Here is a 14,171-nt window from a genome sequence, read left to right as displayed (position 1 = left end):
TTCCCCTGTGCTCCCTCACCCCAGGCCCCTGATGCTGCTCCCCAGCTGTGCCTGAGCCTGGGCACCATGGGGGCACCATGCTGGTGTGGCCCCTGCCTGGGCGCGGTGGGGGTGAGGCCCCCGCTGGCGGAGCCAAAGCAGAGCGGTGTTGGAGAAAGGTTTATTGGGGGGTTCCTGGGGCTCCCGCGCCGGCTCAGTTGCTGGCGATGACGCTGTCGACCCAGGCGCGGAGCTCGCTCACCCGGGCGTAGACCCCGGGGATGGTGGTAGCGCAGCGGCTGCTGCCCCAGGACACGACGCCCACCAGGCGCCAGACTCCGCTCTCCTCGCAGACCAGGGGGCCGCCGGAGTCACCCTGTGGGGCAGACGGGGAGGGGGCGCTGGCTCAGACGCCGGGGCCAGGCCCTGGGTAGCCCCAGGCACGGAGCGCCCAGGGGCGGGCAGGACAGACGGGAGCCCGGTCCCTGCATGGGCACGTCGGCCCAGGCCCGTGTGAAACCCGAAACGCCCCTCCCCCAGCCTTGCGGGAGGGACGACTGGACCTGGGGGACAATGACGAAAAACGGGCCCGGGGGTGCGGCTCGCAGCGTTACCGCGGAGCCGGGCGGGGACACCCCGAGATGGCCCCGCTGCTCCTCGAAGCCGGCGCTGGAGGCCAGCCCAGAGGAACTGCGCCCGGATCCGCGAGGCTAGGGAGGAGCGGGTAGGCCCGGGTCACAGAGCCCTCCTGGGGCTGTAGCTGGGCCGGGCAGGCCGAGGAGGGCTCGGGACTTTGTGGGGCCAGGACCCGCCAGGAGGGGCCGCCTGGCGCCTTCCAGACCCGCGGGTGCCAGGTTCTCCCTCCCAGGTGTCCGGAGGGGGGTGAACCGCGCCAGGTACAGGCCCGCGCCCACGGCTGTCCCCGGGGCGCCGCGGGATGACGGTGCATCCTCGGGGCTCCCCGCCCTCGACTGGCCAGGAGGGCCCGCCTGGTGCCGGGGCGGGACACGGGGGAGGAAACGCAGCCTGGGCGCACGAGCGGGTCCCTGGGCGCGGTTCGGAAACAGAGCGGCTGGGGGCCCGGGGGAGGGAGCCGGGGCCGGGGGACAGGGGAAGGGACATTGGCCCAGGGCATGGCAGACCCGCGGCCCTGCTCCCTCCCCGCCGGCTGGCGCTGCGCTAAGGGGAGCGGGCGGGGTCCGTACCATGCAGGAGGAGGAGCCGGCCGCTCCGGCGCAGATCATGGAGCTGAGGATGTTGGTGCCCCAGTGGGTCTGGCACTGCTCGTTGGTGAGGAGGGGCAGCGCCGTCTGCTGCAGCTTGCTGGGGGTGCTCAGGGCTGCGAGGGGGTGCGGGGCAGGTCAGGTCGGTGCCCGGGCTGGCGGGGGCCATGCCCCGGAGCTGGGGGCGCTGCTGGGCACTCCCGACGCGGCCCCTCGGGGCGGCCCAAGGCCGGGCACCGGCTCCCACTCGCGGCAGAGCCGTGGAGGCCGGGGGCGGGGCCGGCTCTGGCTCCGGGCAGAAAGGAGGCCCCTGCCCACACGCCGGGAGCCAGCCGGGCCTGCCCGAGCAGCCTGGCGGGGCGGCCGGGCCGTGCCGTGCCCGCTCTGCCAGTGCCCGGCGGGGGACTCGGGGCTCGAGGGGGCAGACCCAAGGCCTCGCCAGAGACGGGCCCAGGCTGGTGACGGGCCCTGAACAGCGCCTCACCCCCGGCTCTGCGGCGGGACCGACGGCCGCGCTGCGAGGGCACCGCCCGCCCGTGGTGAGGAGGGCAGGAGCCTCGGGGCTGGCAGGACGGGGGGTCCGGGCGGGGAAATCCCTCAGCCCCGCGCTCAATGCGCTTTGCAGCCCGCAGCAGCGTGCCCCGCCTCGCAGCGTGGGTGGGGAAACTGAGGCACGGCTCCGCCGGGCGGACGTACCGTTGTAGCGGGTCTTGCCCCAGCCGGTGGTGACGCAGAGCTGGCCGCCCCGGTCCTGCTCCCCCGCGGCTGCCAGGCACACGGGGGCCACGGTGCGGCCCAGCTGGGCGGCCGTGGCCAGCTTGATGAGGGCGATGTCGTTGGCGATGGTCCTGGAGTCGTAGTCCGGGTGCGTGAAGACCTGCGGCGGAGACGGGCCTGTGAGCGCAGGGCCCAGGGGCCCGGCCAGGTCCAGCTAGGGGCACCCAGGGGTAACCCATCGGGCTGGCGGTTCCCTGCAGTCTCCCAGGGGTCCCCGGTCCCATGGGGTGTGACTCAGCCACCCCCCTGGCGTGCCGGGGGCGAGGGGGCCACAGCCGGACACTGCAGTGTCTGGGCAGGAGGGGCCCCGCTGTTCCTGGGCCAGGCACTGCCCTGGCAGGGCTCCTGGGGGTTGGCACCGCGCCGCCAGGCCTGTGCCCCGTCTGCCCGCAGAGAGCTCGGCCCACGGGGCCGGGCTGCAAGTAGCCAGGCGGGCAGCCGGGCCTGGGGCTCAGGGGCCACAGCGGGGCGGTGCCCACAGGCTCCGGGTTTGCGCCCCCCCCCCCCCCCCCGCAGCGAGCGGGCCCCACCTTCTGGATGGCCAGTTTCTGCACGTTCTCCTGGGAGGAGCTGCGGTCGTGTTCCCCGAGCACCACCACGTTGGATCTCCTGCGGGAGGGGCAAGGGCGGTTAGCGCCGGGCTGGGAGCCAGCCTGGCCCCGTGGGCGCCTGCCTGGCCCGGGCCCGTAGCCTGGTGTGTGGCCGGGCACTGGTGTCCCGCCTGCTGCTGGTCGGTGCCCCGGCCGGGTGCACCTGGGCTGTTCTGCACAGGCAGCCTGGCACACGGGGGGCAGTGATGGGTATCGGGGCAGCCTGGCACACGGGGGGCAGCCTGGCAGGCTGGGGGCAGTGATGGGTATCGGGGCAGCCTGGCACATGGGGGGCAGGCTGGCAGGCTGGGGGCAGTGATGGGTATCAGGGCAGCCTGGCACACGGGGGGCAGCCTGGCAGGCTGGGGGCAGTGATGGGTATCAGGGCAGCCTGGCACACGGGGGGCAGCCTGGCACACGGGGGGCAGTGATGGGTATCGGGGCAGCCTGGCACACGGGGGGCAGCCTGGCAGGCTGGGGGCAGTGATGGGTATCGGGGCAGCCTGGCACATGGGGGGCAGGCTGGCAGGCTGGGGGCAGTGATGGGTATCGGGGCAGCCTGGCACACAGGGGGCAACCTGGCAGGCTGGGGGCAGTGATGGGTATCGGGGCAGGCTGGCAGGCTGGGGGCAGCGATGGGTATCGGGGCAGGCTGGCAGGCTGGGGGCAGCGATGGGTATCGGGGCAGCCTGGTGTGACGGCGCGTTGGGGGTTCCCCGTCTCCTGCACCCCGAAATGGCACAAACAGACTTCACCAGCCGGTGGAATAGAGGAAGTTTACTGCCTCTCCAGGATACAGCACAGCACAGATGTAGTCTGGTCACAGAGCTGGGCTAGGATGCCTCAGGCCCCCTTGAGATGGGGGAGACTGGGCCCCTAAACTCCAGCCCCTTCTCCTAGGCTCTCCTCCATGCTCTCCCACAGTAACTAACTAAATTCCCTTCCAGCCCTGCCCCCCAGTCAGGGCCGCATTCACCTTCCTTTGTTCCTCTCCATGGGGGGTGTCTGGCCACTGGTTCAACAAGTTTGGCCTTACCTCTGCCTAGCGAGGTTTTCCCTGCTGGGTCTTGCTCCAGACAGCAGGGGTCACCACAGCCCAGCAAGTACCCCCACTACGTCACACCTGGCACACGGGGGGCAACCTGGCAGGCTGGGGGCAGCGATGGGTATCGGGGCAGGCTGGCAGGCTGGGGGCAGCGATGGGTATCGGGGCAGCCTGGCACATGGGGCAGCCCCACCCTACAGGGCAGGGGTGGCCCGATGCCCAGGCGCTCAGGGTGATCTCACAGGGCGAGGGGAGGTGCCACCTGCACAGCTGGGGCGGGGCCCGGCCGCATCCTCCAGCCCCCGGAGCACCCTGCAGGATGCACCAGGCCAGCATCTGAGCCGCGCCCCTGGGCTTCTCCCCTCCCCTCCACTCCCCCAGCCCACGCCCACTCACGTCACGCCGCAGTGCGCCGCCGTCACCACCCAGTGCTCGTTGACCAGGGACCCGCCGCAGAAGTGCCAGCTGTTTAACCGGGACTCCTGCAAGGGCCAAGGGGGAGCCCGTCAGACCCCAGAGCTGACCCCTCCCCCGACTCCCCCTGGGTCTCGCCAGCCTCCCCCTTGGCACCCACCCTGCAGCCCTGGCAGCAGGGACTGAGCCGGGCACGGCTGCTCCCACGGGCAGGAGCAGCTGCAGTCAGAGCCACGTGGGCCCTGCGGGGCCACAGCTCCTACCCCCAGCGCTGCCCTTCCCAGGAACCAGCCCCAGCAGATGGGCAGTGGAAAGGGGGTGGTGCCGTGGGCTGGAGCCACGTGGGGTCTCCCCTGGGGAGGGGGCGAAGGGAGTAACCGGGGACCCTTCCCCACCCCCTTACCTGCAGGGAGACCTGCCAGGGCCAGGAGCCGGGCACTGCCTCCTCGCCGTTCACGATGCGGGCATAGCCGGTGATCTGGGGTTGGATTTCCTGCACGCCGCAGCCTGGGGGAAGAGGAGCCTGCGTCTCCACCTGCTCCCCCTGGCGCCCCGGGCCTGCAGGGCCAGCTCCCCAGGCTGGGAGTCCTGGCCGCAGGGTAGCCCACCAGGTGCCCTGCAGCCCCAGCCACCCGAGGGCACGCCTGCGCTTCACTCCTACGTGCTGGGGTCCCACGTGAGAGAACTCAGAGCCGCCATAGAAAAATGCCATTGTGCTGCCATGTAAATCTGTGCTACACCCACCCTGGGAGTGCAGATAAGGCCCAGCCACTAAGAGCTCATTGTTTTGGACTTCAGACCATCCCCTGGCGGGGAGTTCCACAGGTTGGCTGGGTCATGGGAAAGGGGAAATAACCCTTTTTAGCCCAGAAACCACATGCTGGCACAGGGAAAGGCTAGGAAAAAGGCAACAAAAATGATTAGGGGAAGGGACCAGTGTCTGTGTGAGGCCAGACTAATAAAACAGGAACTTTTCAGCTTGGAAAAGAGCCACCTGGGAGGGATAAGAGAGCGCTTAATAGAATCATGAATAGGGAGGAGAAAGTGACCACGGAAGGGTTATTTCCCCTTTCCTGTGCCACGAGAACCAGGGAACGCCCAATGAAATGAAGAAGCAGCTGGGTTAGAACAAACCAAGTATTTCTTCACTCGGTCGACCTGTGGAACTCCCTGCCAGGGGATGCTCTGAAGTCCAGAACTATGACAGGGTCTCAACAGGAGCTAAATACTTTCCTGGCAGATGGGGCCACCACCGGCTGTTAGCCAGGGTCCCAACCCCATGGTTCCTAGCTGCTCGCTACTTGAGCCAGTGCCCTGTTCTAGCCGTTCCCGTGGAAGCACCTGGCCCAGCTGCTGGTCTGAGCCCATGTGACCGTTCTTATGTGGCAACGCTCTCCTGCGCAGAATGGCAGCGTTACCCCCCCCCCCCGGCCCCATGTCCTAGGGTCAGCGAGACAGACGTCCCGGGCCAGGCAGGGTAACAGCTGTTAGTCAATGCCCATGGGGGAGCTAGGCAGCCGCAGAGCCCATGGGTGCTGGGGGGCAGCTGGAGCAGGACTCTCCTGGGAGCCGGCCGAGTTGACTGGCCCAGCTGCAGGGCAACTAAATCGCGCTGGTGCCTGACTCACAGCACCGCCGCCCCTGTGCCAGGGCAGAGTAGCAGTTGGCTGAGTCCTGGCTAAACTCAGCACCGCCAGGGGCTTTTTCACAGTCGGGGGGGAGACCCAGGGGCGTTTTCCCAGTGTGGGGGAGGGGAATCTCTGGCACACACTCAGGGCAGGCTGAAGTCTGCCAGCCTTGTGGGGCACTGGGACAGGCCAGCTTGGGACAGGGAGCAGGCCAGACCCGCTGTGACTCACACAGCCTGCCAAGCCCACTCCCAGCCCAGTGGCCACACTGGAATTGTTCTGTGCCCTCTCGCCTGGCTATGTCACCAGCTGAGTCTGGCCCTGTAGCCCTCGCACATGGCTAATGGGGACCAGTTCACTGCCACGGTTCATGGCCAGCTCCCAGCCTCTCGGGCTGGTCCCATACAGGCCACTTGGAGCAAGCACCTGGCCCTTCTGCCCCACTCAGAATGCCTGAATGCAGCTGATCAGCAACCTTGTCTACAGCGCTCGCTGCTGTGGTGGCCACAGGCATGAATGATTGCTTGGCCTGCTGCTGAAATGCAGCCAGCTCTGGTGTGGAACGTTGCGGATGCATAACAGCCCACAGGAACACCCCCAGCACAGTTGAGAGCGTGCACGGGAGATGTCTGTCTGTTAAACACGCACTGACATAACTACGTCCCACCCCCCGTGCAGATTCAGGACTCTCAGAGGTCCGGATCATTAGCCCCCTGTTCCTGAGGGGAAACTGAGGCAGGGAAGCAGTTAGCCCAAAGTCTGCCAGCAGCCCAGTCAGAAATCTCCTGGCTCTCAGTCCAGGGCCCAGTTCACCAGGCCACATGCTGCCGTCTGCCTGATGCAGCTACTGGGCCTTCCTGGGCACAGCCGGCCCCCGGGCCTCTCCCTCGCTCCCTGCCTGGCCAGCACCGTCCCCCGAGCCCGGCTCCGGCCGCCAGCGAAAGGCCCTCGCAGAGCAGGGCAGCCCCGCTTACCCGCAGCCGCGCCGGCGAGCGCCAGGCAGGCCAGCAACCACAAAGTAATCATGTTAGCTCCGGGCAGCGCTGTGTGGCTGGGCTGGACGAGGCGGCAGCTCTTTTATCCCCAGGGTGGGAGGGGGGCCCTGGGCATGCCCCCTGCAAGACAAACATGCCCCCCTCCCGTTACCGCGATGGATTATTGGCAGGAGGCGGGGGCACTGGGTTCCTGCCCTGGGGGTATTTTTAGACGCAAGTGCAGCTGCTTGGCTTCCAGGCTGGCTCCTGTGGGGAGGGAGGGGTTCCTGCAGGCTGAGGGTGCTGGAAGTGGCCCCATTCCAGGGGGAAAGGGGCTCCCCCCGGCATGTACCCTGCTGACGGTCCCCCTGGCCGGTCCCACTCAGCATCCCAAACAGCCGGGCCTGGACTCATCTGGGTGGGCAGGGCTGTCAGTCCAGGCAGGGAGCTGTCCCATCCCATGCCCGGGGGGGTCCGCGTCAGTGGGCTGCGCTGGGTGCCAGCGAGGCGGGCAGTGCCCTGGGCACTAACATTCTGGGGCACTGCCAAGAGGGCCCAATCAGAGCACCTGGCTCAGAACCAGGGCCACTTACAGCCCAGGCCTGGATGGCACCAAACAGCTGCCCCCAGTGTGACGGCGCGTCGGGTTCCCTCCGATCCTGCAGCCCGTAGCAGCAAGAACCAACTCCGCCAGGCTGTAGAACGGGGGCGATTGCTCCTCCAGGGCACAGCCCAGCACAGACGTGACGTGGCCACAGGAGTCAGGGCCCGGCTGCCTCACACCCCTTGGGCCCACTTCGTGCCCTGGCCCATGGGGAGGGGGGTCTCATTGTTCAGACAAATTGGAGGATTGGGCCACAAGAAATCTGATGAGGTTCAGCAAGGACAAGTGTAGAGTCCTGCACTTGGGATGGAAGAATCCCAAGCATAGTTACAAGCTGGGGACCAACCAGCTAAGTAGTAGTTCTGCAGAAAAGGCCCTGGGGGTTACAGTGGGTGAGAAGCTGGATATGAGTCAACAGTCGCCCTTGTAGCCAAGAAGGCTAATGGCATATTAGGGTGCATTATTAGGGTGCATTGCCAGCAGATCCAGAGATGTGATTATTCCCCTTTATTCAGCTCTGGTGAGGCCACATCTGGAGTATTGTGTCCAGTTCTGGGCCCCCCACTACAGAAAGGATGTGGACGCATTGGAGAGGGGCCAGCAGAGGGAAACCAAAATGATTAGGGGGCTGGAGCATATGACTATGAGGAGAGGCTGAGGGAGTTGGGTCTGTTTAGTCTGCAGAAGAGCAGAGTGAGGGGGGATTTGAGAGCAGCCTGCAGCTTCCTGAAAGGAGGTTCCAAAGAGGCTGGTGAGAGGCTGTTCTCAGTGGAGCAGGTGGCAGAACAAGGAGCAATGGTCTCAAGTTGCAGTGGGGCAGGTCTAGGTTGGATAGTAGGACAAACCATTTCCCTAGGCGGGTGGGGAAGCGCTGGGCTGGGTCCCTAGGCAGGGGGTGGAGTCTCCATCCCTAGAGGTGTTTAAGTCTCGGCTTGACAAAGCCCTGGCCGGGTTGATTTAGTTGGGATTGGTCCTGCCTAGAGCAGGGGGCTGGACTTGATGCCTCCTGAGGTCTCTTCCAGCCCTGGGGTTCTATGATTCTATGAATGGTACCTGCCAAAATGGAGCTCGCCCCATGAGCAAGCCCCACGTCCGTGTCCTTTAGGCCACGTTCCTCAGGCGCTGGCCACGCTGATGGTTCCTTGTGCTCCGAGAGCAGCCAGCCGCATGCCTGTAGGCCCTGTCCAAGAGGGGCCACGCTGGCGGCTGGCTCCCCCACGCAAACCTGCGGGACCCCAGCACAGAGCCGGGCCTGACGCAGACACGTGGCCAGGACACGGACTCAGCAAAGCAGCCGCTTTCCGCAGGCCCCTCCCGTGGCCCAGGCCACGGCAGCGGGAGCGACAAGGATCTGCCTGGCCCCTCCGAACTCCAGTGACATCTTCACCCCCCAGGCCCGCCCTTTGGGGCACTCCGTCCAGCCAGTGCAGCGCCCGGGGGGGGACATGGCCAGTTGGGCCCAGAGCCCCGGCCAGCCAGACCCGTCTCTCACGGCTAGGCCGGGATGCCAGCCCCGGGAGAGGCTGTTCTGGGAGGGCCTCTCTCTACACCAAAGTCCATCACCAGCACCGCCGGGCCCCCAGGCTGCCCTGGGTCACGAGAGGCAGCGCCGGCTCCCCCTGGCCCAGGCCCAAACGCCTCCTGCCCAGCTGTCAGAAGCAGCTGCCTTTCCCAGCCTTATCAAGCCTGCGGCGCACACCTGCAGCCGTGGCCACCTGCCTCCTGGCCCTGGGTTCTCACGCCCCGCGGCAGCCCCCCGGCAGCCCCGCCCCGCCCGGGCCAGCCAGACACGGCCCTCCCCAGCCTGCCAAGGGGCTTGGCTCTAGCTGCATGGCCCAGGCTCTCCCCAGGGAGATGGGGGGGGGGGCTCTGCCTATTCAGCCTCCCTCAAAACCCCTCCAGCTCTGACTCTGGGGACCGGTCCCTGCATGCAGCAGCCTGGCCCTGTATCCCAGGCCAAGGAGGCTCCAAGAGGGCCATTCCCCAAGGGAGTTAGGCGCCTGTTCCTATGGGAGTTGGGCACCTATGGGCCTTCACGTGTCCCCAGACGGGCCCACCACGACTGAACCTGTGGGCCAAGTCCCCTTGGCAGCCTCCTGCGCCGTGGAACCCACCGCGGCCCCCGTGGCCTGTGGGGACACAAGCCTGTCTCAGTGCTTGGTCTCCGCCATCCTCTCCCAGCCCTGGCGTCTGTCACCCCCACGCTCAGCGCCCCGGGGCCTGGGGAGTCTGAGGCTGGCGCCAGGGCAGGGCCTGGTGCCAAGAGCTGAGGGCACAACGCAGCCGTGAGCCCAAAACCCGCCCTCCCGTCCAGAGCCACGACCCGGCTGGGCTCCCCTTCCTGCAGGGCCCCCCCAGCCTAGGTCTCAGGAACAGCGCAGGCGCAGGGAGGGGACGCCGGTAGCCGTGGGTCTGTTGCTGCCCCCCAAGAGGTGCTGAAGGGGGTGGATCAGACAGCAGGGGTGCCGGATTCCTCTCCTGGGTTCTCCATGCAGCTCCGTGCCAGAGCCCCTGGGCTGCTCCCGTGCCAGCTGGCCACGTGGGCGTGGGCGGGGAGGTGTCATGCCGTGGCTCGGCCCGGGGCAGTTTGCTGTTGCTAGCCCTGCTGGCAGTGCACCCCCCCACCGCGGGGGCACGGCTCTGCCCACCGGGCTCCCCGGGCGGTCGCGTGCCAGCGGCGGGCAGAGGGGCACTGACCCCCATGGGCTGCCTGACCTCTGCCTGTGGCCTGCCCCACTCCCCAAGGGAGCAGCTGCTGTGGTCCCAAGCCCTGCCCCCGGCCGCCTGCCCCCTGGCACGCAGCCCTGAGCTCGCCAAGGCCGGAGGGGTGGAATGTTGGCGCCGGTCCCGTGCGCCACCTCCCCCCGGAGCTGCCCTGGCCGGGGGTATAAAAAGGGCCGCTGGCCCCGCTCGGCCGCCAGGACCCACCTCACAGCAGACATGGCTTTCCTCTGGCTGCTGCCCTGCCTCGCCCTGCTGGGCGCCACCCACGGTGAGTCCCCGGCCCCTCGCCTGGCAGCAGGGCAGAGCCGGGAAGGGTCGCGCAGGGAGCTCTGGGGAGCCCAGGCTCTGTGCGGGGCAGCCCTGCTAGGGCACTGTGCCCAGGAGAGGGGCGGGACAGGCAGTGCCCCGCCCAAGCGGGCAGAGGGGGCAGGCAGTCCGGGACCCCTCCCTCCTCCAGTGGCAGCTGCGGAGCCCTGACCCGGTCACCTCCCCCATCCCTCCCCAGGCTGCGGCATCCCTGCTATCGAGCCCACCATCAGCGGCCACGCCCGCATCGTCAACGGCGAGACAGCGGTGCCCGGCTCCTGGCCCTGGCAGGTCTCCCTGCAGGTGAGTGTCCAGCCGCTGTGCCCAGGCCGGGCCCTCGGGGGGAGCGAGCTGAGGAGGGGCCTGGCCCCTAGGGAACCGGAGGGTGATTGTCCGCTGCCCCAGGGCCAGGCAGGTCTCGGTGCTGCTGGCATCCAAGGGATGAGTCCTGCCCATGCTCATCACCCTGGTATCTGGGCTCCACATTCAGTGTGTGCATCTCCCAGCAGTGCTGGCTGCTCAGATGGGTACCGCCCGGCCCCCTGCTCTCTGCTCCAGGACGGGCCTGTTACCCTGGGGCAGCATCCCCCGACTGGCCTGCCTCTCTGTTGCCCCCAGCGCCCGGGCTCTGGGGGGAGCCCTTCCCTGGTCCCAGTCCCCCTCCCTGTGCCGCTCCCAGCCCCTGCCGTGGCTCCCCTGCCAGCACACGGACTCAGGAGACCCCCTCCTGTTATCCATGCCCAGCCAGGCCTGGCAGAGGGGGCCCAGGAGGGGGGTCTTGGCCACTTGCTCCCTCTCAGATTCCCTCCCCGCTTCCGGAGCCCTGCCAGGCAGGATCGGGGTCCCTGGCCCGTGGCCGCCACGGTCCGGCTCAGTCACCATCTGCTCTGCCCCCAGGACAACACCGGCTTCCACTTCTGCGGCGGCTCCCTGATCAGCGAGAACTGGGTGGTCACGGCTGCCCACTGCAGCGTCCGGTAAGCGGCGGGCAGGCCCCGGGGCACAGAACGGATGGACGTGCCGCCTGCACCGAGCCCCCCGGCACGTACCGCTGGGGCCGGCGTCCCGGCAGCGAGCTTCCACCCGGCAGCCCTCTGCCCGGCCGGCCGTGCCCTGCGCCAGCTCTGGGGGCTCCCACCGGCCCTGCCGCACTTCCTGGGCACAGATCCCCGTGCCAGGCCTGGGCAGTGCCCAGTGGAGCCAGGCTGCCCCACGCCCTTAACTCGGGGCTTCCTTTTCTCCCTCCACCCGGCAGCACAAGCCACCTCGTGGTTCTGGGGGAATTCAACCAGCGCTCCCCAGAGGAGGATGTGCAAGTCCTGAAGATCGCCAAGGTAGGGGGCTGGCCCGTGCGGATCCCAGAGGGCGCTGCACCCCTCCTCCCTCCATGGGCCTGGCCTGAGCCACCGGGCCCCCAGGGACCCTCTGTGCCCACCCCCAGGTCAGCCTGTCCCACGTCCCAGCCCCAGCTCCTCGGGGCCCCGCGGGAGGGGACACAGCCCATGTGGGCCCCGTGACGGGCGGCCACGACGTGGGCTCAGGCTCCGTCTCGCCCGGCAGGTGTTCAAGAACCCCACTTTCAGCATGTTGACCGTGAAGAACGACATCACCCTGCTGAAGCTGGCCACCCCGGCCAGGCTGAGCGCCCGCGTGTCTCCCGTGTGCCTGCCCGAGGCCACCGACGACTTCCCCGGGGGCCTGAGCTGCGTGACCACGGGCTGGGGCTTGACTGACCCCAAGGGTAACGTCTCTGGGGGCCACGTGGGGGACGGAGCCGGGGAGCGTGGGGGGCTCAGCTTCCTGGCCTCCCCGGGCACGGGGGGCCCAGCTCAGCCCCCCTGCCAGTGTCCCAGGCCCTGCCTCTCCCTGCCCGGGGGACGGCCCCTCCCGGCCGGTCTGGACACAGCTGTCCTGGGCAGGCCCCGGGATGGCAGGGCTCTGGGGCTGCGGTGCCAGGCATGGGGGCTGCCCAGCTGAGGCCCTCTCTTGCCTGCGTTTTCCAGCCCAGAACACTCCTGACCAGCTGCAGCAGGCGGCCCTGCCCCTTCTGACCAACCAGCAGTGCAAGACCTACTGGGGCTTCCGCATCGCGGACGTCATGATCTGCGCCGGCGCCGCGGGAGCCTCCTCTTGCATGGTACCCAGCCCTGCCACGCCGCGGGCTCCCCGTGGCCGCCAGCCGCTCCTTAGGGCCCATGCCCTGCCAGCCACTCCCTGTCCACGCCCATCCTGCCACCCTGCCCCTGGCCATGCCTGTCCACGCCCATCCTGCCACCCTGCCCCCGGCCATGCCTGTCCACGCCCATCCTGCCACCCTGCCCCCGGCCATGCCTGTCCATGCCCATCCCGCCACCCTGCCCTCGACCATGCCCTGTCCACGCCCATCCTGCTACCCTGCCCCCGGCCATGCCTGTCCACGCCCATCCCGCCACCCTGCCCTCGGCCATGCCTGTCCACGCCCATCCTGCCACCCTGCCCTCGACCACGCCCTGTCCACGCCCATCCCGCCACCCTGCCCCCAGCCATGCCTGTCCACGCCCATCCCGCCACCCTGACCCGGCCATGCCTGTCCACGCCCATCCTGCCACCCTGCCCCCAGCCATGCCTGTCCACACCCATCCCGCCACACTGTCCTCGGCCACGCCCTGTCCACGTCCATCCCGCCACACTGTCCTCGTCCATGCCTGTCCACGCCCATCCCGCCACCCTGCCCTCGACCACGCCCTGTCCACGCCCATCCCGCCACCCTGCCCCCAGCCATGCCTGTCCACACCCATCCCACCACCCTGACCCGGCCATGCCTGTCCACGCCCATCCTGCCACCCTGCCCCCAGCCATGCCTGTCCACGCCCATCCCGCCACCCTGACCCGGCCATGCCTGTCCACGCCCATCCTGCCACCCTGCCCCCAGCCATGCCTGTCCACACCCATCCCGCCACACTGTCCTCGGCCACGCCCTGTCCACGTCCATCCCGCCACACTGTCCTCGGCCATGCCTGTCCACGCCCATCCCGCCACCCTGCCCTCGACCACGCCCTGTCCACGCCCATCCCGCCACCCTGCCCCCAGCCATGCCTGTCCACACCCATCCCACCACCCTGACCCGGCCATGCCTGTCCACGCCCATCCTGCCACCCTGCCCCCAGCCATGCCTGTCCACACCCATCCCGCCACACTGTCCTCGGCCACGCCCTGTCCACGTCCATCCCGCCACACTGTCCTCGGCCATGCCTGTCCACGCCCATCCCGCCACCCTGACCCGGCCATGCCTGTCCACGCCCATCCCGCCACCCTGCCCCCGGCCATGCCTGTCCACGCCCATTCTGCCACCCTGCCCTCGACCACGCCCTGTCCACGTCCATCCCGCCACCCTGCCCCCGGCCATGCCTGTCCACGCCCATCCCACCACCCTGCCCCCGGCCATGCCTGTCCACGCCCATCCTGCCACCCTGTCCTCGACCACGCCCTGTCCACGCCCATCCCGCCACCCTGCCCTAGTTGCTCCTCATGGCCCATCCCCTCCCATCCCCTTGGCAGCGCCCCCCTGACCTGCTACCCCGTCTTGCAGGGCGACTCCGGCGGCCCCCTGGTGTGCCAGAAGGACGGGGCCTGGACCCTGGTGGGCATCGTCTCCTGGGGCAGCAGCACCTGCTCCCCCTCCACGCCCGGCGTCTACGCCCGCGTCACCAAGCTCCGCGCCTGGATCGACCAGACCATCGCGGCCAACTGAGGCAGCCGCCCGGCCCCGGCGGGACGGGTCAATAAAGTGATGTCAGAGACCGGCCCTGCCTGTGCCCGCCAGTCCTCGCGTCGCCAGGGGCTCGTGGGAGGGAGGAGCCGGGGCAGTGGGGACCCCCTGGCCCAGTCTGCTCCCGTCTTGGCCTGGCCCCTGCCATGGGGGGTCTCT

The 14,171-nt window shown here is 68.7% G+C and overlaps 2 protein-coding genes across 2 annotated transcripts; one reads left to right on the top strand and one right to left on the bottom strand.

Annotated features, from left to right (window-relative positions):
* Positions 1-146: 146 nt before the first annotated feature.
* LOC142831117 (chymotrypsin B-like) lies at positions 147-6,784 on the bottom strand. The gene is made up of 7 exons (XM_075940612.2): positions 6,631-6,784; positions 4,432-4,535; positions 4,011-4,096; positions 2,510-2,588; positions 1,899-2,079; positions 1,185-1,318; positions 147-355 (listed from the first exon to the last, which is right to left on the bottom strand). The coding sequence occupies exons 1-7, from the start codon at positions 6,680-6,682 to the stop codon at positions 194-196; spliced, it is 798 nt and encodes a 265-aa protein (XP_075796727.1). The 5' UTR covers positions 6,683-6,784; the 3' UTR covers positions 147-193.
* A 3,312-nt stretch (positions 6,785-10,096) lies between these two features.
* Positions 10,097-14,067, top strand: LOC142831118 (chymotrypsinogen 2-like). Its single transcript, XM_075940613.2, has 7 exons — positions 10,097-10,226; positions 10,464-10,567; positions 11,162-11,241; positions 11,520-11,598; positions 11,825-12,005; positions 12,268-12,401; positions 13,833-14,067. The coding sequence occupies exons 1-7, from the start codon at positions 10,175-10,177 to the stop codon at positions 13,992-13,994; spliced, it is 792 nt and encodes a 263-aa protein (XP_075796728.1). The 5' UTR covers positions 10,097-10,174; the 3' UTR covers positions 13,995-14,067.
* The last annotated feature ends 104 nt before the right edge of the window (positions 14,068-14,171 follow it).

This window comes from Pelodiscus sinensis, chromosome 12 (genome assembly GCF_052426305.1).
Source record: "Pelodiscus sinensis isolate ZL-2025 chromosome 12, ASM5242630v1, whole genome shotgun sequence".
NCBI lineage: Eukaryota > Metazoa > Chordata > Testudines > Trionychidae > Pelodiscus > Pelodiscus sinensis.
This window is presented reverse-complemented; position numbering and strand designations above follow the sequence as displayed.

What these genes read in the sequence shown, in the direction of transcription:
- LOC142831118 (XM_075940613.2), top strand. Translation starts at nt 10,175, where the DNA reads ATGGCTTTCCTCTGGCTGCTGCCCTGCCTCGCCCTGCTGGGCGCCACC. An exon ending in CCTGGCAGGTCTCCCTGCAG is followed by an intron (nt 10,568 to 11,161) that starts GTGAGTGTCCAG and finishes CTCTGCCCCCAG; the next exon opens with GACAACACCGGCTTCCACTT. An exon ending in CGGGAGCCTCCTCTTGCATG is followed by an intron (nt 12,402 to 13,832) that starts GTACCCAGCCCT and finishes CCCGTCTTGCAG; the next exon opens with GGCGACTCCGGCGGCCCCCT.
- LOC142831117 (XM_075940612.2), bottom strand. Translation starts at nt 6,682, where the DNA reads ATGATTACTTTGTGGTTGCTGGCCTGCCTGGCGCTCGCCGGCGCGGCT. An exon ending in GCTCGCCGGCGCGGCTGCGG is followed by an intron (nt 4,536 to 6,630) that starts GTAAGCGGGGCT and finishes CTCTTCCCCCAG; the next exon opens with GCTGCGGCGTGCAGGAAATC. An exon ending in GGGCAAGACCCGCTACAACG is followed by an intron (nt 1,319 to 1,898) that starts GTACGTCCGCCC and finishes ACCCCCTCGCAG; the next exon opens with CCCTGAGCACCCCCAGCAAG.